Here is a 25784-nt window from a genome sequence, read left to right on the forward strand (position 1 = left end):
AAATGTTATTCTAGGTCTCGAAAATATAGATGTCTATAGATAAAGATTTGTTTTTGGGAAAACAAATCTAAAGTAAAAATATCAATTTTAGAAAAGATATTAACATATGCAGATATAGATAACACATGAATAATGCAAGAGATTTACAGAAATGTAGTTTTGGCACTTTTACTTGGATTTTTTGAAGAAAGTGAATACAAATATCATTGTACACAAATTCTCATTCTGGAGAAACAGGATGTAGAATTAAAAGGTGCAAACATCTCCCTTCTTAAAAATAACATTGAACGGATAACTGTACCTGTTAAATCTCCTGGTTGGCAACTTTTAAAATCTGGCTTCCACCTAACTCCACAAATTTGACAGTTATTTTTGTTTGTGTAAGTGATACTGGTTATCCACTTCCAGTATATGTACCATTCGGCCTGAGGTCCATAAATAATATTTTCAGTGTAGAAATCTTGAAATACTGGTCAGTAGATAAATTCTCCTGGAATTTCTTGTAGTAAAGGTTCCTCAAATTTAAATCGTTTGGAAATGGCCTTTTGCTCCATGTTCTCTTTTTCAGACTGTCTGCATTGTCCTAGAGTATATGAAGTAACTACAATTAACTCTTCGGTTACAATGGATTCCTTGGTTTCTGCTTTGTCAGTATCTGAATTAATTTCAGGCACAGAATGACCTTGGAGGGCATTTGCTGCTGCTTCTGCCTTTTCCATCCTGAAAGAAACCTCCTGAATATTACTCTGTGTCAACCAGGGGTGCTTTAGACATTCTTCAGCAGTGGCTCGATCTCTGTAAAGATACACGTGTTAAGACATGTTAGAACTTCAATTAAAATTAGAGCATAAGGTACTATATTTTGGGAAGTATGAAAAGCTGGCAAAAGTCTGTGATTCCTGAATAAAACTATTAGTTTTGGAGTTTGGGTATAATTTTCCAAAATGTTGAAATATTTTAAGTTATCCCTGAAATGCTCTCTAGAGACACCAAGAACAGATGAGAAGTATCTGCTAGAGTTTAGCTGTCAAAATTTCACTGTCAATTTCTACTCACCATGAATTATAAGTGCCATTTACTGCCATGACACATTTGTAATAATACAATTTTGCTAATTAATATTTAAATCCTGTTACATGGAGGTATAGTTCACTCTTTTTTTTTTTTTTTTTTTAAGACGGAGTCTTGCTCTGTCGCCAGGGTGGAGTACAGTGGCGCAATCTCAGTTCACTGCAACCTCCGCCTCCTGAGTTCAAGCGATTCTTCCGCCTTAGCCTCCCAATTAGCTGGGACCACAGACACGTGCCACCATGCCCAGCTAATTTTTGTATTTTTAGTACAGACAGGGTTTCACCATGTTGGCCAGGATGGTCTCGATCTCTTGACCTCATGATCCGCCCACCTTGGCCTCCCAAAGTGCTGGGATTATAGGCCACTGCACCCAGCCATGGTTCACATTTTCTAAAAATATTTTCGTTTTTGCCCCCTTTTCTTTCAACAGATATATTAAGCCAAGGGTTTCATCTAGTTTTATGTCAACATTTTTGTGTTTCCATCTTGGTGTTTTAGATGTTGAACTATTTTTGGTTGGAGGAGATTCAATAAAAAACTGACAAGATCAGTATTAAATAAAACTAATACTTACTCAGGTTTCTTAACTAAAAGTGTCCTGATGAAGTCAACAGCAGACTCAGACAAAATATCAAATTCTTCCTCAGAATAACTTAAATTCATCTGTGAGATGTTTAAGAATGTTTCTTGTTTATCATTGCCTAAGAAAGGTGATATTCCTGTAAGCATGACATATGTTAACACTCCAATGCTCCTAAATTAGGAAGAAAATGTAAGAAAAATTAGTACCATACTCATTTCTTGAAACTAATTTGATCAATTTTTCATTAATAACACTTACCACATATCTGTTGCCATGCTTATAGGATCATAACTAAGAATTTCAGGAGCTAGTATCAGAAAAAGAAGATAACATTTAGCTTTGTGCAAAAAATTCCTAATTTGCTCTTAGAGATGAAGCATTATAAACTATAAAGCACGTTTGGGCTAAAATGAAAGGTTACCATAAATGAATATGAATTAACACAGAACCTAACTAGATGTTTGTAATTAACTTGTTTACTTTTCACACTTCTGCCCTTGTTGAGTCCTAGTATTTTACAAATATTTAAATATTTTTAAAACACCAAATATAAACTGACAATTTCTGACACCTTCCTCTTTCACACCCTCTGTAATCATTGTCTCTATCAGATTATGGCTTTTAAAGCTTTCTCATTGCCACTGACATTTCTGCCACCCCATTGGCCCACTCTTGTCCCTGGCACTTTCTCCTCTTACCTGGGCCTTTTCAACTACTTGTCCCACCCCTCTGATCTTTTCTTTATGTTGCAGTCAGAGTGAGCTTTTTAAAACATCTACCCATTAACAAAAAGTCAGTCAACAAAGTTAAAACAAAAATTGGGCATTCTGAGACTACAGGCATGGGGACAAAGTTAACTAAGTTGCATCTATAGAACTGAGAAAGACAATATGCTTTGAGGCTGGGTGCCCAGCACTTTGCAAGGCCAAGGCGGGAAGATCGCTTAAACCAGGAGTTCAAGACCAGCGTGGGCAGCATAGTGAGACCTTGTCTCTATAAAAAGTAAACAAAACTCAGCTGAGTGGCATGGTGCATGCCTGTAGACCCAGCTACTGGGGAGGCTGAGGTGGGTGGATTGCTTGAGCCTGGGAGGTTGAGGCTGCAGTGAGCCAAGATAGTGCCACTGCACTCTAGCCTGGGTGACAGAGACCATGTCTCAGAAAAAAAAGCTTTGATATAAAGTAAATTGCTGCCACACAAACACAATAGAAAGGCACTGTCAAATATGCAAGGATTCAGGAAAAATATAAAAATCTACTCATAATCCAGTTAACTAAAGATGATTCTTTTTCAAAACTATGCAAATAAGGAAGCTAAACTATTAAAAGGCAGTCAATAAGTACTGAATCCATGGGAAAACAGATGAAAGACTAAAACACTGTGGTAATTACAATGTAAAAAAAGGAATGAAAATGTTCTAGTTCTACAAAGAGACTAAATACTCAAAGTCATGTATCTACTGCTTTGTTTGTGACAAACCCCCATAGAATAAATGAGTGGGAGTAAGAGGTTTGGAAGGAAATGCTAGGTACGCTAATCTCCTAAATTTTTATTTCTAAAATGGTTGAGAAACAGAGGTTGTGAATGTTACTTATAAGTTTTAAAAGAAATGACTAGGAAATTAAAAATGAAATGCATAGCATCCAAATTACTGGGGAAGAAACAATAAAACAGAGACCACATAGCAAGACTGTGGGAGGAGAGGTACAGGAAATACCAATAGCTTCCTTTATTGAGTGGTTATCATGTGCTGAATACTGGTTTAAGGGCTATGTATAGCAAATCCAATGAAATTGTTACGAATTCCCTATGAGGTTGGTACTATTACTAGCCCCATGTTATGGACAGAGGAATCTGAGGTATAAAGAGATTTAAGGGCCAAGGTCACATAGAAGGCAAATACAGGGGTAGAACTCACACCAGTTTCTGTATATATAAAATGACTATGGGAGGCTTAAACTCACCTTTTAAAAGGTGAGTCAGGGAAAGAAAAAGAGGTGAGTCCCTTTGTTTTTCTGTATTATATACTTCTGAATTATTTTTAGTTTTTTTCTTTTTGCATTGTGTTTGTGCTTCCAATGTAATATTTTGAGACAGGGAAAGGTACTTGGTAGAAAATTTAAAATTTACTAAGGAACAGAAAGCTCTAAAACAAAACACTAGCCTGGTCAACACAGTGAGATCCGTCTTTACCAAAAAAACGAACGGAAAATGGGCCCACTGTGCTGGTGGGTGCCTGTGGTCCCGGCTACTCGGGAGGCTGAGGCAGGAGGATCTCAAGTTGGGAACTGTAGCAAGCTATGATGGAGACACTGCACTCCAGCCTGGGTGACAGAATGAGACTGTCTCAAACAACAAAGAAAGCATTTAAAACAAAATCCCACCTCATTCAGGGCAGTGATTACTATTTTGATTTTTCAGCTCACAGACCTTTATTCTGCAGTCCTGTGTATTTGAACTTACAGTGGTACCCATTAAATTTGGCTAAAGTACTTGGGTTGCTGCTTTCCCTAAAGAAACATTATTAAGTTACAAAAACTTAATGGTTATGATGCATGTTAGCATAATGAAAAGTATTCCGGCCCATTAAAATATATAAAACAATTTAAAGGTTGTTTCTATGCCTGTGTCATCTTTTCTTACCTAATTAAGGATCTTTAAAAAAAATCTCTGAATTATTTTTTAGACTATCATTGCCATACAGCTTTGTTTTCTTCAACCCTATTGGCCCTCCTGAATCTCTGTGTTTTGGAAAGCTCTTCTCTTGTAATATCCTCAGTCTTTCAAGGACTACTCACTCTTTTTACCCTCTTCTCTGAAAGGAGACCCGCTCTCCTCATTCCCCCTCTTCTAGCCTATTTGCCCACTTCACACTTCTACCCTCAGGCAGAGTCCCTCAGGCCCAGGCCACAGCCTTCTCCATTCCGGCCACAGCCGCCTTCCTCTTCTCCCAGGTCTGCTGTCAGCTTAGGTTACTTCCACAATGATGTCCATGACCCAGACAGCTAAAGCTACCTTCACAGCTTCTTGATTTCCTGGTCTAAAGAACTGTCTTTCCAGCACTACATCCAAGGCCTCATAATTACAAAGCGCTATTTCGCCACTAAAATTTTGAATATTAATTTTATTTTAAAGACAGAATCTTGGTCTGTCACCCAGGCTGGAATGCAGTGGCATGATCTCGCCTCACCACAACCTCTGCCTCCCGGGTTCAAGCGATTCTCCTGCCTCTCAAGTAGCTGGGAATATAAATGCGCACCACCATGCCAGGCTAATTTTTGTATTTTTAGTAGAGATGGGGTTTTGCCATGTTGGCCAGGCTGGTTTCAAACTCCTGGCCTCAAATGATCTGCCTGCCTTGGCCTCCCAAAGTGCTGGGATTACAGGCATGAGCCACTGTGCCTCGCTTAAATATTAATATTCTAATCTCTGGTCACAACCTCTAAATTTCACAGCCTTATTCTACTACAGATACTTTTTAAAAACCTGTCATTCAAACTGTTAATCTTACAAACTCCTATTCTTCTTCCCGTCTGTCAAAGTCACAGTTGACTTTTTTACCCAACCTAGACCCATGGCGTATCATCATTCAGCTGCTCTCTTGCTGCTATTTCCATGTTTTAAGCTCCTTTTTCTTTCTGCCAGAAGCACTCAAGCATGGATCCAACCAAATGCCCTCTCTGCCCCACACTTCTGTGGAACCCTAGACTTGGCAATTCCTTTATCAATGCTTGTTATCAACCACAGCATCTTTAAAGGTCTTACTTGTTAAATATCCTTCCACCCTCAGATCAGCTAATATCCTACTTTGTTAAGAAAATCCTCTCCGATTTCTTTCAGAAGTAATCCCTTCAAATTCTCTTAGCCCTGTAGTGAAGAAAGAGTGAAAAGATCACCAGTTTGGTACCTTACTCTTGAGTTTTCCATGGTAAAATTTAACCCAAAGGAATAAATCTCAGATGGTAGAATTTCAATATAGCAGATAGCTGGCCCCACTATGAGTCATACCACATGGACAAGTCTCCTAATGAAGGTGATGCCTGACCCCAGGGCAAAACTACTTTTATGAATACTTACCCACATACTCAGGGGTACCCATAATTTCTCGGAGCTCTTCACTGCTCTTCAATATTCTTGAAAGGCCAAAGTCAACGATCTTAATGTCACCCAGTGGAGATTCATTTGTCAACAGAATATTCTGAGGCTAAAAAACAACACACCCTCACAGAAATCAACACAACTCTTAAGTACACAAAACATGTAGTCCATAAAACATACATTTCACCTGTGAAACTGAGACTGAGGAATTTAACAGCAAACAGTCATTTGTTAAAGAAATATTTTTACAATATACTTCCTATGTAGAAGGCTACAGGCCTAGTACTCTCTTATATTTTTAATATTTTCCCCTCCCCTGGCTTTTCCTCAGCATACCTAACGTGTTTCTGTCCCTACCTTATGCAATCCATTCCCCGTGACCCTGAGTCTCCTTCCAGGCAGCACACTCACTTCCTACTATTCCCTCAAAACTCAGCTTGTTGAAAGCATGGTCAAGTACAATTGGTATCATTTCTCATTCCAACTAAATCTCCTTTACCTCCTTGACTGAATCTGTCTTCATTAAGGTCACAATAACTTTAATAATTTAAAATTATTTAAAAATAACTTTAAAAACTGAAGACCCACCAAATCCTGTGTCTTTCAGGGACTATTTTGTATGCAATGATTTCTGTAGCACTGGGCACTGCCAAGCAGAAATTCCTCCCCGTTTTCTCCACCTTGGATCTCTTCTCTTGTTTCTACAGATCCCTTACTACTTCCTCTATGTTTTCCTTCTGTTGTCCTTTTAGATATTTGTGGTGTTCAGGATCTCTTGCTGCATGGCCCTCTTCCCCCACCACTCTGCATTCTATTTTTGAGCAATTTCATGTACTTCCAAAGCTTCAGCTGCCACTTAGATACTGATAACTTCTACCCTAAGTCCTCTCCAGACTTGTGAGTGGGGACATGTGGGGTGAGGATGCATATAGTAATGGGAAAGAGCTCCCCAGAGCCACAGAATCAGTGAGGTTCATATCCCTAGAGTCATTTTTACCCAATGGAAAATAACCTAAGATACTTTCACTATAAAAAGACAAGCAAATATGGACTAGAATGTAAAGTTCATTAAATTTTTAAAACACGAAATGTGAAAAAAAAGTTTGTGTTTGCATTATAAAGGGTCCTCACTTAGTTTCCTGCCATTAAGAATATTCCCAAAGGTAAGCTGAGAAACATCGGTAAATTACAAATACTTCACTACAACACCCAGTGTTTTATGATTGGGCCCCTGCTTCCTTTTCAAGATTAATTTCCTGTCATGGCTCCAAAGGCAATCTGGGCTCCAAATCAAACAGTCTGTAATCGGTAAATAAGACAGCTACTCCCACATCTCATGCCTATGCATGTGTACTGTCTTTGCTCAGGACACCCTCTCTCTTCCTCTCCCTGACAAATTTATTCTCATCCCTCACTCCATACATGATGGGTCTCAATAAAGCACCAATTCTTTTGCAAAGCCTGCCCTGGCCTCCCCTGCTCCTTCCAGGGTAGGCTTGATGGCTGCCCCATCCCTACTTCACAGCATGGTATATATAGCATGCTTAATCCACTGTTAGCTGTTTATGTTTCTTTCTCCATCACATTGGTCCCCTAGGTATATAGAATGAGTGTTCACATTTCCTTTCCTTCCATTCATATTCTGCACCTCCATCTGATGTTTGTCCTCTCCTTTTACTACAAATCACAAAATCCAGTGATATTTTTCAATGCTTTCTTCTGGACCACTCTCGTAGCAGTGTTTGACACACTTAGCTACTTCTTCCTTGTTTACATACTATTTTTCTCTTGGCTCCCATGACAAAACACTGTCCTAGCTTTCTTCCTATCTATCTCTGGCTGTGTCTTCCATCTCCTCTAATAGGCAGCCTTCTTTTACCTGGTCCACTGGATGCTGGGTTTCTCAAGGCTTGATCTTGAGACCTTTCCTCTTTTTCTGCACACTCTCACCTTGCATGATCTGTACCCAAGGCTTAAATATCACCTACAGCTTATGACTCACAATTTTTTTCTCTCTTTTGGATCTCTTCAACCAGCTGCTTATCTATTATCTCCCCTTTGATGTCTCAAAGGTACCTCAAATTCAACATGACCAAAGCCAGACTCCTATTTTCCTTCCTAAATCAGATTCTCACTATGCCAGTGACAGGTGTCTCAGTGAATGCTATGATCATACCTCTGAACAGGAGAGAACAATCCTCTTGGCCATTCCCTTCCTCCCTTCTCTTCCATTTAGCTAACATGTCACCATAGTTGATTTTAAATACTAAATTCTAAGCATTTCTAGACTTTGCCTTTTTCTCTCATCTACAGAAAATTAAAGCTACCTTTCTTGCTCTATTGCAATGGCCTCTTCAGTGGTTTGCTGGGATCTATTTTGCCTATATTGCAGCTGGAAGGCTCTTTTGTATTATACAAATTGGATCTGTTGTCCCCTTTCCTAAACCCTTCCACAGCTTCCCACTGCTCTTAGATAACCTCCAAACTCCTTCGCGTGGCGTGCATGTCCTGAGGTCCAGCTTCTGCCTAGCTAGCTCTCCAGAATCATCACATGCCACGATCCCCTTGGCTCCATGAAACTGGGTCCCATAGGACATTTTCCAGTTTCTCATACTTGCCATGCTCTCTCTCACAAGAATGAATCTGTATATGTATTCTCTCAGTCTAGAACACTTTTTTCTGTTCTTCTTTGCCTAGTCTCAACTTGGTGAGAAAACCTAAGATGGTAGTGAGGCAGATTACAATTCCCATTGATGAGAAGGGCTGCAATATGAAAAACGAAACTGAGTCATAGATGGTCCCTCTTTTTAAAAAGGGTCTTACCATCTACCCAACCGTCCATCCTACCCTTTTCTATTATGAAAATGCCTGTAGGTTTACCGGTCTGAATTCAGAGAATGGGAAGAATCTACACCTTCATGAGGACAGAGCCACAGTACTGATTACTCTTTTATCACTGTGATCAGTGCCTGCCACACATTAATATTTGTTGGGTGAATAAATATTTTATATAACTATAAAAAAATTAAGAGGGTGTCTATTTTGTGTCAGGACTAGTGTAGTATAAATATTAGCAATAAGAATGCCCTATTGTCAGAGTTTATAATCAAGAGAAAATAGATGGACCTGCCAGGCTCAACTCAATCTTCTATACATTGCACCATGACAGCAATATATACAAAGTGCTCAGGCAATAAATATATCAGAGTGATTAATTCTGCCTCGGAAAATTACAGAGGAGATAATGCGAGCAGACCCTGAAGGGTAAAATGATTTCCTAATTTACTCAACAAATATTTACTGACTGCCTAATGAGCTAGGCCCTGGGGAAATAAGAGAAAAACAAGACATGAGTCCTGTCTTTTGGAGCCTTACATTTTAATCGAGACAAATAAGTACACCTCAAGTCGCTTTAAGCACTAGGGGGAACTTAAAGCAGGGTGACGGGCGAGAGTGGTTGCTTGGGGTGTGTGTATGGACATGATATGTTTAGGGGAGTCAGAGAAGGCCTCTCTAAGAAGGCACCCTGAAGGAGGAAAGGACGATGCTAAAAAAGAGCCAGTCATGGCTCAGTGTCCTAGAGGGTTTGGGGTAAGCAGGAGGCATTCCATGCAGAGGGAGGAGCAAGTAGAGGCCCTACTGCCATGGAGCATTTGCAGGAAATCCTGTGTGGCTGGAGGACAGCACAAGCCAAAAGGGGTAGGAATGGTGGGAGGCATGAAGTTGGAAAGGAAATGGCTGGGATATCACAGGGCCCCGTAGGCTATCGTGGAGTAAATGGCAGAACGCCGGCCACATTTTCTTTGTTAATGAACTTCTAGTTGATTCTTCAGGAACAAAACACCTATGTAGCATCATGACTATGAGTCCTCAGACTTTTCAATGCAATTTTAGTTTTAGTAAGTTAATAAAATACTATAGTACAACAAAGGGGCTGAGTGCAGTGGCTCATGTCTGTAGTCCCAGCAATTTGGGAGGCCGAGGTGAGTGGATTGTTTGAGCTCAGGAGTTCGAGACCAGCCTGGACAACGTGATGAAAACCTGTCTCTACCAAAACCACAAAAAATTAGCCACACATGGTGGTACACACCTATAGTCCCAGCTCCTTGGGAGGCCAAAGGAGGAGGATCACCTGAGCCTGGGAGGCAGAGGTTGTAGTGAGCTGAGAGAGTGCTACTGCACTCCAATCTGGGTAACAGAGTGAGACCCCGTCTCAAGAAAAAACCAAACCAAACCAAAAACAAACAAAAAAAAAACTGTAGTACAACAAAATGTCAGTTATTCAGGCAAACTCAATAGGAGGGGTTTGGTTCAGTGACACATATTTGTAATTGAATGTTTTGCCTTTTCTAGTACACACAAAATGCCAAGTGAAATACTGCTAGGGGAAATCTTCACCAAATCTTGAGATTTTCTTGTGATTAGTAAACATGTACATTCTATGAATGTTCTTAAGTACCATTTGTTCCTTTAAAATAGTTTAAATGTTTTTCCCTTTTATGTGTTTACACTTTACATTCCCTGAGAAATGCTTTCTTTACAGCTAGTGCTCGACTTACGACCACGATTGGTTCCGACAGACCGGTCGTAACACGATTTGGTCGTAAGTTGAGTAGGCTATATGCAGGCGGAGATGGTACTGCTGCCAGAAGCTGGTCCGCACTGTCGTAGGCCCAGCTGGGCAATGTTTGCGCTGCCAGACGCAGAGCAGTCGTGGCTAGCGATTGTGGTTGTAAAGTCGAATGGTCGTAAGTTGCATAGGTCGTAAGTTGATCAATACCTGTAGTTACTATGCAAAAACTAATTGGTTTGGTGGTAATGCTGTAAATCCTAAATTAGTGTGATCAAATTATAATAATTTTATCGTATGAGAAATCTAGGCCCAGTTACAAGCATCTATGATACACTAATGTGAGAGACTTTCTGAAAATGAAGTTAAACAATTGAGAGAGAGGTTGCTAGAAACAACACATTTCTTTCTCATAAAATCAGTTATTTCATGGGATTTCACAGTTAATATTTATTATGTGGCTTTTTCCAACTATGCCCTATTTTGTCCACAGGGCTATTTTTAAAAATAGATCTTGCTTCTTTAAATAAAATATAAGTACAATTACAGGACTATAATCTGTCAGTTCTTGGATGGTAAAATAGATCTACTTCCAATAAGCTGAAATATTATATTTTGAAAACTAAGCTAAGTACCTCAGCATTTACCTCAGCAATTACAAAACTTCCTTTCCAGGGACTCCAGTTCATGATAAAAAAGTTGTGGCACACAAAACCTAGTTTTATTTAAAATGCATGAATACCAGGCAGTAAGGGAGAGAAAGAAGCAAGGTCAATCAATAGAGAGGTGATGATAGTGGAATAAGCAGAGAACCTGCAGATGGTCCTTAAATAGATGGAGGCTGTAGGGAAGTATTTTATTTATCTTGGTATCTTCATCTTTGTACATAATCCATTTAACATTTACTGAATAATCACCACTGGAGAAGATTTAGTGGCCAAGATCATTGTAAAATTGAGGTTAACCTGCTCAATAAGGCTTAAGGTATCATGGACAGGGTTTTAAGAGACATTTTATCAGACAATTAAAGTTCCAGTATATTAACTATTAAAACCCAGGTTAGAGTAGAGAAATAGATTAATATTCCTGTCTAAATTAATTTGGGGGACAGATTGGAAATGCTTTTGTTAATCCTGCTTTCAAGTAATATACTGATGCTTAAATTTAATACTCATATGGAAAGTCCCAGCTTCTGGCCACTTTTTTTGAAATTAATGTTTTAATAAAAAGTTTTTCAGACAGGGTCTCACTCTGTTCCCCAGGCTGAAATGCAGGGGTGCAATCATAGCTCACTGTACCCTTGAACTCCTGAGCTCAAGCAATCCTCCTGCCTCAGCTTCCTCTGTAGCCGGGACTACAGGAGTATGCCACCATGCCCAGCTAATTTATGTATTTTTAGTAGAAACCATTTTGGCCAGGATGGTCTCGATCTCTTGACCTTGTGATCTGCCCACTTCGGCCTCCCAAAGTGTTGGGATTACAGGCGTGAGCCACTATACTGGCCGATTTTTAAATTTTTTGCAGAGATGAGGTCTCACTATGTTGCCTAGCCTAAAAAACTTCTGGGCTCAAGTGGTGCTTCTATCTCACCCTCCCGAAGTGCTAGGGTTGCAGTTGTGAGCCACCACACCTGGCCTTTTTCTAGTTTACTTTTAACCATGAGCATAACTGGGTGGAAAAGTTAGTGATAGAATCTTAGTATGGTTGTTCCTTGGTATCTGGAGGGGACTGGTTCAGGGACTCCTTGCAGATACAAAATCTGCAATGGTCTAGTCCCTGATATGAAATGGTGTAGTATTTGCATATAACCTGCACACACCCTCTTGTATACTTTAAATCATCTCTAAGTTACTCAGAATAGCTATTATAATGCCACACATCACCTCATTTTTGTGGATTTAATGGAGTACTTGATAGGGGTCCAATTCAAGTTTAGCATTTTGGAACTTTGTGGAATTTTTTTTTCCCTTGAATATTTGCGACCTGTGGTTGGTTGAATCCATGGATGCAGAGGTCTGACTGTACTGACACTGCTAAAATACTGAATCAGTACAACAGCATTTGAAGAAAAAAAGAGCATTGGATTTTAAGACCAGATTTCTTTGTGCTATTTTTGGTCAGTCCTCCCTCCTTCTGACTGGAGTAAAACTAGGCCACTCTGCTGAATGACTAATTCACCAAATTCTTGAGATTGTTTTGGAACTTTTAGTTGGTTTTGTTCTGACTTTGCTAGAGTTGTTTCTCAGATTTGCAATTCCTGCAACATTTTATATATTAAATGAATGGGCTTTCTCTTAATCATGGTTTGTCTTTTCTATTTTTGTGGATTTATGGACTCATACTTTTATGGACTCCTACATCTGCATCTGCTACCTCCTCCCCCACCCCAAGAATTTTCCCAGTTCAATTTAAGATATTTGGCTGAGAGTCTTCAATGAATCAGTCTTTTGACAAACTGATCATTCAGGCTCTGCACTGAAGCCAAACAGTGTATTTCCCATAGCGTCAATTATATCCTTAATAGAAGTAACTATAATAGTTATTTTACCTTCCAACTAACTTCTGTCACTGGGACAGGAATTTCCCATTTTAACCAGCATGGAGACTAAATAGCCTAATAATTCAAATTACCATATATATTGGGATTATCAATTTTCAGAGAATGAAAACATAATATATTGAGCTTTGAAGCAATGTGGGAAAATAATTTTTAAAAAAATAGTCTAGTTTTTCAAGCTCTTCTAGAGACCAAGAGCCAACATTACAAGCACACACTGTTGAAGGCAGAGGATAGCAGACTCGCTTCGTCCAGACTCACAGAGGCAACCGGAAATGACCTTTTGGTAGAAATCACTCCTACCTGCATGGCTGCCACACCAACCCCACCTCTATCCTCTCCCTCCAATAGTTGACTCAGAGACATGTCTAACTACGCATGGAGGGGCATGAGGGCAGAAGTAAGGCTGAGAACCCTTTGGACCACTTTGTCTTCTAGTTCCTCTGGGTTGAGGAAAGGTGGAAAGTCCAGTTTCCAACATCAAAGCCCCATCATCATCATCATCATCAAGGCCTCCTCTACTAAATCTGGGAAGAATTCTACACCAAGTGTATTAGAGAGAAAGGAATGTGATTGATACTGAATGTACTGGGGAGAAAGGGATGTAATTTCCTTGTGCAAATACACACTTAAACTTGGTATTCAAGAACTTAATAGTCACCTCTGATGTTCTCAAGTAACATCAAAGATCCATGACACATGGAGTTGACAACCTGTTTGACTTGCTACTTAATTAGTTCTTGAATAGTCACAGGTTGAACTCTCATAAGCTGAAAAGCTCATTTCCTGTAGGTGCAATGCTATTTAAATTGGGGTTCTGTTCCTGGAAGTCCATCATAAGACTAGTAAAACAATTAAAAAATAAAACAGATATATGGTTTTGCAAAGTTAAGAGTGTAAAACCAAACATGAAAGAAGCTATAGCATAAACATTTCTTTTGGGAATTATTCTGCATGGCTAATACTGAGGCTTCTTAAAGTATCAGCCCAGTGAAAGTCTGGACTGCAGAGGTGATCTCTTTCTTGTAAATGTTCCCAAGCGAAGCAGGGAGGAAATTTCTTGCAGCAAGGATCTTTGAACTTCTTATGCATATGACAGACTGAAGGAGAAAAGCAAAGCCCCATCCAAGCTATGAAAGGTTTTAACTAGGTAACCTTCAGCATTAGCATCAGATCACCTCAGCATTAACATCCCTGGGACTACATGTGGGTGCGCACATGTCCACACGCTTTCAAAAAATGCCACTGTGTACCATGTGGCTACTGGGTCTTGAGTGTCCATTTTAGCCATGATATTAAGGTATTAAAAATTAATACCTTTGAGAAAAGAAAAATGTGTATAAAATGAATTTACATTGGCATATTTCAAAAGAGAACAAGAAAGCTTCCACAATGTTTTCTTCTCCCTGTATTTTTCTGTAGGAAACTCAGTTTTTTAGTAGGAAACTAGTATTTAAAAAGAAACTACCCTTCCACCTAAATTCAAATGGGACACTAACAAGTTTGCTTTAGAAGTCAACCTCCAGATTACACACACTGTTCACCATTCTTTTTTTTGAGACAGAGTCTCGTTCTGTCACCCAGGCTGCAGTGCAGTGGCACAATCTCGGCTGACTGCAACTGTCACCTCCCAGGTTCAAGTGATTCTCCTGTCTCAGCCTTCTGAGTAGCTGGATTACAGGCACCTGTTAATTTTTGTATTTTTAGTAGAGATGGGGTTTCACCATATTGACCAGGCTGGTCTCAAACTCCTGAACAAGTGATCCGCCCTCCTTGGCCTCCCAAAGTGCTGGGATTACAGGCATGAGTCACCGTGCCAAGCCTATACACTCTTTCTGAGAGTGTGCCATCATGCAATAAAAGTTCAGCATTTATACAGTATTAAATATATACATATATGAATTTATATGGTATGACTAAATAAACAAAGGCATTATGAAATGTGCCATATAGCAATTTTTTTTTTTTCTGAGACGAAGTCTTGTTCTGTTGCCCAGGCTGGAGTGCAATGGTGTTATCTCGGCTCACTGCAACCTCCATCTCCCGGGTTCAAGCAATTCTCCCACCTCAGCCTCTGGAGTAGTTGGGACTATAGGCGTGCACCACCATGCCGGCTAATTTTTTGTCTTTTTTTGTAAAGATGGGATTTCGCCATGTTGCGCAGGCTGGTCTTGAACTCCTGACCTCAAGTGATCTGCCTGCATTGGCCTCCCAAAGTGCTGGGATTACAGGCATCAGCCACCACACCTGGCCATATAGCAGTTCTTAAAGTGGCCCCTGGCCTGAAGTGTCAGCATCACCTGGCCCTATCCTGAATCAGAAACTTTAGGGTCATGGCCTAGCAATTTGTTTTAACAAGCCCTTCCAGGTGATTCTGACTCATTCTGAGTCAGAGAACCACTGCCATAAAGCATTTACTTTCTGCTAGAGGGGATACTACAGCAGAGGTCAAGGTAGATCAGCTGATGATTGTGTGAGATGACACTGCAGTTCAGGATGGGAAAGTTTTTTTTGGTGGAGGGAGGGGGATCCAGAGGCTTTGGGCTTCTCAGGTTACCTTCCTTCCTAACCCTATTTCCTTTTAGGCCATTTTTGTAACTGGAATAAACGATAGGAACTAGGGTTGCTGTGGCATGTTCTCTGTTTGAGGACTGTTTCATTTTCCCACAGTTGCACCTGGACTTGATATGAAAGTAACCATTAGAAAATTAACAGATCTTAAACTTGCCTACCAAGACACCTGCATCCTTTCCCCACTCAGTCCACATAAAGGTTGGGATGGCAGAAAGGGTTATACCTCTCCCCCCAGAGTTGGAGCCTATGACACTGATGACACTGGTGTGGCAAGTCAAAGTCCTACACCCACCAGCACACTTCTTAATTAATTAGTTCCAGATTGGTCTACGCTGGTGTAATCAGAGTGAATCTCAGAATTTTAGAAAGAGTTGTGAGTAGAGACTGACTTTACTGCTGAGTCTCTGGGTAGCTGTGAGGCTGAACAGCAGCATCTACTTTATTACCATCTTATTGTCATTCAAAGAAGACAGAGCTGAATGCTGGAGGAAAACTAGCAACAGTTTTTTTTTTGTTGTTGCTGTTGTTTTGTTTTTTTGAGATGGTGTCTCACTCTATTGCCCAGGCTGGAGTGCAATGGCGTGATCTTTGGCTCACTGTAACCTCTGCCTCCTGGATTCAAGCGATTCTCCTGCCTCGGCCTCCTAAGTAGCTGGAATTACAGGTGTGTGCCACCACACCTGGCTAACTTTTGTAGATTTAATAAAGACTGGGTGGGTTTCACCATGTTGGGCAGGCTGGTCTCGAACTCCTGAAGTGCCTCCCAAAGTGCTAGGATTACAGGCGTAAGCCACTGCGCTGGGCCCTAGTAACAGTTTTTGAGCCCTGAATATTGTCATAACTGAAGCTAGAATTATCCCTGGACTTGTTTGCCACTAAAATTTCCTTGTTTTGCTTATCCTGGTTTCAGCTGGCATCTTGATCACTTGAAAGGAACATAACGGATACACTGTTCTTTTTCTTTCCTTCCTCTTCTCTGCCTTTGACAATTTTAAATTAGAAATCTACCTGCCTCTAATCCCTTTCTCTGATTTATTTACTGCTGCCTATTTTCCAAAACACTGCTTCTCGAATATTCCTGGCTCAAAAATCATCTATGTCTTCATGACATGTGAAACCCCTAGAATCCAGCCTTTCCCCAGCTTTTAATATCTCCTAATCGATCTCTCAATTCCAGTGAAATGATTCCATTTATTTTTATCCCAAATGCAGCACAAATATTCCTAGCTCTTGAGGTAATTTTCTCTGACTCTTCTCAACTTCTCTAAATCCTAACTTTTTAAAATTTCTAGCTCAAGTTGTGTCTTATCATATTCTGAGTTCCTTTTTCTGGCATTGTATTATTATCTTTCCTCCCATGTACACATGTGTACATTATCTCCCTGATAAAACTAACTGGCTAGAGGATAGGAATAAAGACTCAATTCTAATATCCTTGTTACCTAATAATGCACAAACGTGATACATGTTTGAATAAATCGCTGTTAAATATTTTATGTCTTGAGTGTCATTCTTTAGCAATCTCAAAGTTGTAAAGTAATTTGAATCTTACCTTCAAATCAAGATGAACTACATCATGAGTGTGTAAAAAGTGAACACCTTCTAGAATCTGTCGCATAAGTCTTTGAACATCTTTTTCTTTAAAGGCTTCTTCTCTGTCTGCAACACACTGGTCAAAGATTTCACCCCCAGCAGCACTAGAGAACGGTAAAATTAAAGTAGTATATAACTCATAAGAAATGGCAAACACACTAAAACTACAGAGTAAATTAATTACAGTCTGGCGGTAACTGTATACTTTTTAAAAAATTTATTTTTATTTTAAAAAATAGAGATGAGACCTCACTATGTTAGCCAGGCTGTTCTCAAACTCCTGTGATCTAGCAGTTCTCCCACCTTGGCCTCCCAAGGTGTTGGGATTACAGGTTTAAGCCACTGTACCCAGCCTGTATGATTGTTAACATGGATTTGACAACCTGAATCAAAACACAGTATAAGCTGAGCCAACTCAGTCCCAAGCAGCTTGAGATGCACCACAACATAATGTACGGTTTACTAAACCCTCTGTGCATATAGGCCACAATTTGCTGGCAATAGAACTGTGTTCCTCAATTGAAATAAAGAATTGCATTTTGGCTGAAACAGTATCTTAATCTCAGTTTATTGTCATAGTCCTTCAGCCCAGGACTATCAATTTACATAAATACAAGGATTTCTTTACCTAAATTTTAAGAGCATTAGTCGCTTTACACTATAAAGTTACCCATTCTTGCTTTTTTTTTTTTTTGAGATGGAGTCTTGCTCTGTTGCCAGGCTGGAGTGCAATGGCCCAATCTCAGCTCACTGCAACCTCTGCATCCTGGGTTTAAGCAATTCCCCTGCCCCAGCCTTCTGAGTAGCCAGGATTACAGGCATGTGCTACCACACCTATTTTTTTTTTTTTTTTGTATTTTAGTAGAGATGGGGTTTTACCCTGTTGGCCAGGATAATCTCGATCTCCTGACCTCATGATCCACCCTACCTTGGCCTCCCAAAGTGCTGGGATTACAGGCATGAGCCACTGTGTCCGGCCCCATTCTTGCTTTAACAAATGGTTCCCTCTTGGTTTTCTCAACAATTTAAGTAGTTTACATAAGCACAAAACATACTGCTAACTACAGTTTTATGAAAATGTTCAAGGACGTATTTCAAATACAGACTATTGTAAGAAAATAAAGGCCAGGGCATGGTGGCTCATGCCTGTAATCCCAGCACTTTGGGAGGCCAAGGCAGGTGGATCACGTGTGGTTGGGAGTTGGAGACCAGCCTGACCAACATGGAGAAACCCCATCTCTATTAAAAATATAAAATTATAGGCCTCCATGGAGAAGTAAAAAAAATTAAGAAAAAAACCCACAAAAAAACAAAAATAAAATTAGCTGGGCGTGGTGGTATATGCCTGTAATCCCAGCTACTCGGGAGGCTGAGGCAGGAGAATCACTTGAACTTGGGAGACAGAGGTTGTGGTGAGCCAAGATCATGCCATTGCACTCCAGCCTGGGCAACAAGAGGAAAACTCCGTCTCAAAAAAAAAAAAAAAGAAAAAAAGAAAATTGAAAAGCTAGATTGAGTGACCATTAAGAGGACATTCCTCTCAAAAAAAAAAAAAAGACTACATTCCTCTCAGTACAACATAATCATATAACCCTGTTTAACTGGATTTTACCCATTAACTAATTACCATATTAACTAATATCACTAAACGTGATCTCACTAAAGAACAATCTGAGACGTTAAAAGCATCTCTTTAGTAACAGAAAATATAATATTACTTATTTTACACAAAATACTTCCCTTCACATAGAAATTAGAGAAGCCCTCCAATAGCTTTGCTTTGTTTATCTTTACAGCAAGATTACTTTTTAACCAAAAAATTTTACTGGGAAATTAATTTAAAAACTGTTGACAAAGTTTTATCAAAAACTACTTTTTTACAAAAAACATTTAGAATTTAAAAATTTCAACTTTCTAGTGGTCCTTGGAAAATTATGAGATGATTATCTTTTGACCAACATTATTCAGAGCCATATAACTGATGTTTAGAAGCTAACAGTAACAGTTTCCCTAGCTGCCCGCACCTTAGCTGTATCATAGCTCCCAGCCTCAGGCACCAAACACTTTTTTCTATCTAAACTAGCATTTCCATTTCTGTCCGGCTTTGAGGCCCAGTTTGGATCTTTACTTTCTCACTGTTGAAATCCAACAAAGCATCAAATATGTTAGGCCTTATGCTCTGTCCTAGAGATAGAAAGATAATTGCAAATAAGTATGTCTGGTCCTTCAAGCACTAGTGGGGAAGACAAAAATAAAAGATATTTAAATAACAAATACATATGCATTGATATATGCATGAAATTATATATTAAGTGACTTGATAACTTGGCAACTGAGCAATTAATTGGAAAGGAAGTAGAAAAAAATCTTAGAAATATGGCATTTATTCTGAGCCTTGAAGGATTACTAGGAGTTCACTAGATGAAATGGTAATAGCACATCCCAGGCAGAGGGAGCACACGTGTGAGGGCACATTGTGTGAAAAACACATGGCACACTCATTAAAGGGCAAGTGCCTACTTCCCCATCCAACCAAATGGTATGGCACTTGCCTTCTGGCTATAAACAACTAGAAAATTAAAGCATGTGAACCAACTGCTTCAGGCATTAGCACAACAGGTGTAAGACCATGAGCTGTGAGAAGTAAGCCCTCCAATCTTCCCACTTGGTAACAATTTATGGACAGTGTTACACGGTAGGGGAGGAACCCAAGCAGCGGCAGAATGTAGCAGCCTTGCTAAGCTGAGAAGACAGACTGGGAGTTTGGCAAGGCTAAGACAGCTGGAATTGGCAAGTGAATAACAGAGAGGAGGGGGCTGCACAGAGAGATCTACTCAATAGTAACTCGGAAATTATAAGGCTGAGAAATTCCCAGTGTTCATACAGAACAAGGTAAGACATTTGAATTTTGTCAAGCTGGAGTAGAAAAACCACTCTAAACACTGGGGCAATGAACAGATCCCTTTGGGAGGGCCATCCTTTGTATCAAGGCTAACCTAGTTCTAGGTCTGTCCTAACCAAGATGATCTACAAGTAATTTAAATGACTGCCAAAACAAACGCCATCATTCTTTAATGGAATAAAATCTTCTCAATCCTGCAACATTCCAAATATATGTCATTTTACCAAAAATTTCTAGATAACTGAAAATGCCACAAATTACAATGCATAACCAACAGGAAAAATAATAAAAGCAGACCCAGAAATGACAGAGATGATGGAATTGGCAGATAAGGACCTTAAAACAGGCATTATAAGGGATGCTCAATGATTTAAACTAAAACATGAACATAATCATGTAAGAGATGGAGGTTATGAAAAGAACCAAAAGGAACTTTCACAGGTGAAAAATACAGTACCTGAAACGAAAAACCCATTGGATAGTCTTTATAGCAGATCAGACACTGCAGAAGAATCAGTGAATTTTAAGACACAGCAAAATAAGCTGTCTATGTGAAGCACAGAGAGAGGGAGGGAGGGAAAAAAGACTGAACAAAACAAATAGGACCCCAGGGACCTATAGGATAGCATCAAGCCATTTAATACACTGTATTAGAAACATAATGGCTGAAAATCTCCAAATCTGATAAAAACTATAAAGAAAAAGATTTAAGGAGCTCAATGAACTCCAAGCAGGATAAATACAAATAAAACCAAGGCACCACACTCAAACTGCTAAAAGCCAGTGAGAAAGAGAAAAATCTTTTAAAAAGCACATTTATAGGTGAACCAAGGTAAGAATGATCACAGACTTCTTGTTGTAAATAATGTAGGGAAGACGACAATGGACTGACAAAAAAGAAGTGTGCTGAGAATGTAGGGTGAAGTAGAAAAGGACTAGGAGCAGGAGACAAGGTAGAATAGAAGAGAGAAGAGCACAGGATGAGGGCAAAACAACCCAAAAAATTCAGAGTAGGGCAATGATGGGCTAATATATACCACTAAATGCCTCCTCCTCCAGGAAGCACTCCTTAACCTGCCAGGAAAAGTAAAGGAGCACAGCATATGGATAAAAGCAGAAGCTTTGGAATCACACACTCCTGGACTAAATTCTGGCTCTGCTATTTGTAATATAGCACAACCTGAGGTTTTTTTTTTTTTTTTCCCCTGAGTTTTTTTTTTTTTTTTTTTTTTTGGGGACGGAGTTTCGCTCTTGTTACCCAGGCTGGAGTGCAATGGCACGATCTTGGCTCACCGCAATCTCCACCTCCTGGGTTCAGGCAATTCTCCTGCCTCAGCCTCCTGAGTAGCTGGGATTACAGGCACGCACCACCATGCCCAGCTAATTTTTTGTATTTTTAGTAGAGACGGGGTTTCACCATGTTGACCAGGATGGTCTCGATCTCTTGACCTCGTGATCCACCTGCCTCGGCCTCCCAAAGTGCTGGGATTACAGGCTTGAGCCACCGCGCCCGGCCATCGAGTTTTTTCTTATATAAAATTGTGTTCTAAAATTTATAAACAGTGTATATAAAGCATATAAATAATATATATAAAGCTGGAAGACTTAGCATAGTGCCTGGCACACAGTAAATGTTTAATACATTTTGACTATTATACTCTAGTTCACACAACTAATAAGAATTCCTAGTAAATCATCAACATTGCTGCAGTCATTTATAGGCTGAATATCCCTTCTCTTTAAATGTTTGTAACCAGAAGTGTTTGGGATTTCACATTTTTAAATATTAGCATATACATAATGAGCTATATTGGGGGAGGGGACCCAAGTATAACACACAATTTATTTATTTTTCATATGCAACTTACATATGTAGCCTGAAGGTAATTTTATCCAGTATTTTAAATAATTTTGTGCATGAAATAAGTTTGTGTACACTGAACCATCAGAAAACAAAGGTGTCACTATCTCAGCCACCATGTGGGATCACAGCAAGTTTACACTTACACACACCTGCTGCATTAGCACAGCCCCAACATCGTTATTCTGTCCTTAGCATCCTTAATTCCTGTAGAGGTGATCTCATCAGCTCTGGTCAACATCTTTCTGGGACAATACATGAGGTCAGATGTGGAATTTTCTACTGTGGCATCACTTAGTGTTCAAAGTTTCATACTTTGGGACATTTCAGATATCCAGGTTAAGAATGCTCAACCTCCATATCTATTTCCTTTGCTAGACTTTTAGCACGTGGAGATAAGGGGCTATTATTTTTTTTTACTTTTTATATTGTCAGCACCTATTAGTATCTAGTGCACATGGCAGGTGCTTCAAGAATGACTAACTGATGCAGTGATCATAACCTGCCTGTTTCCATAACAACAATCTATTGATGTGGCTACAAATTTTGATATCTTAGTAACCAGAGTATATCTCTAAGACTTCCTCTTCAAACTAAAAGTAGAACATAAAAATTTTTGGCCAAATCATACTGATTTTTGTTCTTAAAAAACCTGATCATCAAAGAACAGAAGCCACCAAAAGTTTCTAAGCAAGGGAATAATATCACCAAATCTATGTTTTTGTTACCTGTGTAATGGTAGCAGGAGGGATTTCCCAGAACTGAAGCCAGGGTGATCTGATGAGAAGCTACTGGAGAGGTTTAAGTGGAAGACTTGGTAATTCATTATACCTCACATGAGGGTTAAAGAGGATAAAGGAATTAAGGATAACTTCAAGGTTTTGAGCTTGAGCAATGAAACAGATGGGGATGATAAACAAAAGAAAAACAGGCCTTTAAAGGGCAGTGCAGGAATACTGATACTGATCTGCAGTTGGACACAGGTATATGCAACAAGCAGCTGGAGCTTAAGAAAGGAGCTGAGTTTAGAAACAAAGATTTGGAAATAATCAGCATGTAAATGACAGCTGAAGCCACGAAAATAGATTGTTATCATCCAGGGTAAATATATCAAACATAAATGTATGATACCAGCAACACTGATAGAACTGTGGGAAACGCTTAAATTTACATAGCAGAGAGAGAGAGATCCAAGATGGCCGACTAGCAGCAGCTCTGGATTGCAGCTCCCAGTGAAGGGGCAGGGAGCAAGTGGACGCCAGAATTCCAGACGAATTTTTGTTGCCGACGGACCAGGAGATTCCCAGCGGAGGAGCCCCACAGGTCACCAGCGAGACTCTTTTCGCCGGCGCCACCGTTTTGCTGGCGCCCCAGCGCCACGGTTCTCAGGGCGGAGTATGCGGGACTGGGTGCCCTTTTAGTTGGCGTTTGGAGCTCTGGAAAGGCAGAGTTGCCCATTCAGCTGGTTGAAAGGGGGACTGAAGCCGGGAGCCAGACCATGAGATTCCCGGGCAGAAAAGCACCACGAATCTCAGCACCGCTGTTTCAGCCAGAGCGGTCGCCGCATGGGAAATTGCATAGATCCTGGCACCTTTTCGGTGGGCGAATGGGGCACCTGGGCAAGAATCAACCGTTCAATCAGGAAAAGAAAAAATGGGGGCTCTGAGGCAGGGAGCCGGGTGATCAGGCTCGGCTGGTCCCACCCCCACAAAAAAACAGCAATTGGAAATGCTGAGGGCTGAGTTTCACAGCAAGCACAGCTGAACCCAGGAAGGTCCAGCTCTGTGGGGGAGGGGCGTCCACCAAAGGAAAATAAAGAAACAGAAATAACATCACTACCAACAAGCTGGATGTCCACTCAGAGACCCAATCTGAAAGTCAGCAATTACAGAGATGACAGGTGGATAAATCCACAAAGATAGGAAGAAACCAGCGCAAAAAGGCTGAAAATATCCGAAACCAGAATGCCTCTCCTTCTTCAGGGGATCGCAGCTCCTCATCAGCAAGGGAACAAGGCCTGATGGAGAATGAGTGTGATGAATTGTCAGAATCAGGCTTCAGAAGGTGGACAGTAAGAAACTTCTGTGAGCTAATATGTTCTAACCCAATGCAAAGAAACTGAGAACCTTGAAAAAAGGTTGATGAAATGCTAATGAGAATAGACAATTTAGAGAGGAATATAAGTGAATTAATGGAGCTGAAAAACACAATAAGAGAACTTTGGGAAGTATGCACAAGTTTTAACAGTCGAATTGATCGAGCAGAAGAAAGGACATCAGAGGTTAAAGACCAACTCAATGAAATAAAACGAGAAGACAAGATCAGAGAAAAAAGGGTAAAAAGGAATGAGCAAAGTCTCCAACAAATACGGGACTATGTGAAAAGACCTAATCTATGTTTGACAGGTGTACCTGAATGTGACGAAGAGAATCAATCCAAGTTGGAAAATATTCTTCAGGATATTATTCAGGAAAACTTTCCCAACCTACCAAGGCAGGACAATATTCAACTCCAGGTAATACAGAGAACACCACAAAGATATTCCTCAAGAGCAGCAACCCCGAGGCACATAATTGCCAGATTCACCAGAGTTGAAATGAAGGAGAAAATACTAAGGGCAGCCAGAGAGAAAGGTCAGGTTACCCACAAAGGGAAGCCTATCAGACTCACAGCAGATCTCTCAGCAGAAGCCCTACAAGCCAGACGAGAGTGGGGGGCCAATATTCAACATCCTTAAAGAAAAGGACTTTCAACCCAGAATTTCATATCCAGCCAAACTAAGCTTCATAAGTGGAGGAAAATAAAATCTTTTTTGAACAAGCAAGTACTCAGAGATTTCATCACCACCAGGCCTGCTTTACAAGAGCTTCTGAAAGAAGCACTACACATAGAAAGGAACAACCAGTATCAGCCATTCCAAAAATATACCAAAAGGTAAAAAGCATCAATATAATGAAGAATCTACATCAACTAATGGGCAAAACAGCCAGCTAGCATCAAATGGCAGTATTAAACTCATATATATTATTATTAATCCTAAATTTAAATCGACTAAATGCCCCAATCAAAAGACACAGATATGCAAATTGGATAAAAAGCCAAGACCCATTGGTACGCTGCATCCAGACCCGTCTCACATTCAAGGATACACAAAGACTCAAAACAAAGGGATGGAGGAAGATTTACCAACCAAATGGAGAGGAAAAATAAATAAATAAATAAATAAAAAGCAGGAGTTGCAATTCTCGCCTCTAATAAAATAGACTTTAAAGCAACAAAGGTCAAAAGAGTCAAAGAAGGACATTACATAATGGTAAAAGGATCAATGCAACAAGAAGAGCTAAGGATCCTAAACATATATGTACCCAATACAGGAGCACCCAGATACATAAGGCAAGTTCTTAATGACTTATAAAGAGACTTAGACTCCCACACAATAATAGTGGGAGACTTTAACATCACATTGCCAATATTAGACAGATCAACAAAACAGAAAATTAACAAGGATATCCAGGACTTGAACTCAGACCTAGAACGAGTAAACTTAATAAACATTTATAGAACTCTCCACCCCAAATCCACAAAACATACATTCTTATCAGTACCACATCACACCTACTCTAAAAGTGACTACATAATTGGAAGTAAATCACTCCTCAGTAATTGTATAGCATTTCACAGGTTTAAATGAAATATTGGTTGGCTGCTTGTTTGTTATTTTCCTCCCTTATTCCTTCCTGTCTCCATTGTTAAGCACAATTAACTGGCATAAAAGAGGTTTTCAATTCCCATTTTAGACTGCATTCTAGCCTGGGCAATAAAACAAAGACTCCTGTTCTCTCTCCCTGTTTCTCTTCCTTTTTCTTTCTCTCTTTCATTCTTTTTTTCTTTCTCTTTTTTTTTCTTTCTCTTCCTTTTTTTCTCCCCCCCCCAAAAAAAAAATTTTATATAGTAGAAAAGGATAAAAGGCTCTGA

At 39.8% G+C, this 25784-nt stretch overlaps 1 protein-coding gene across 1 annotated transcript in view; it reads right to left on the reverse strand.

The window, feature by feature from the left end:
* Positions 1 to 152: 152 nt before the first annotated feature.
* STK17A (serine/threonine kinase 17a) overlaps positions 153 to 25784 on the reverse strand; it is a 43856-nt gene continuing 18224 nt past the window's right edge. Inside the window, exons 3-7 of the mRNA XM_017515377.1 lie at positions 17006 to 17150; positions 5732 to 5858; positions 1913 to 1961; positions 1646 to 1825; positions 153 to 795 (exon numbers count right to left, since the gene is read on the reverse strand). Of these exons, the coding sequence (XP_017370866.1) occupies positions 474 to 795; positions 1646 to 1825; positions 1913 to 1961; positions 5732 to 5858; positions 17006 to 17150 (823 nt within the window). The 3' untranslated portion in view covers positions 153 to 473. The remainder of the gene's footprint in view (positions 796 to 1645; positions 1826 to 1912; positions 1962 to 5731; positions 5859 to 17005; positions 17151 to 25784) is intronic.

Source organism: Cebus imitator, unplaced genomic scaffold, assembly GCF_001604975.1.
Source record: "Cebus imitator isolate Cc_AM_T3 unplaced genomic scaffold, Cebus_imitator-1.0 Scaffold548, whole genome shotgun sequence".
Lineage (NCBI taxonomy): Eukaryota > Metazoa > Chordata > Mammalia > Primates > Cebidae > Cebus > Cebus imitator.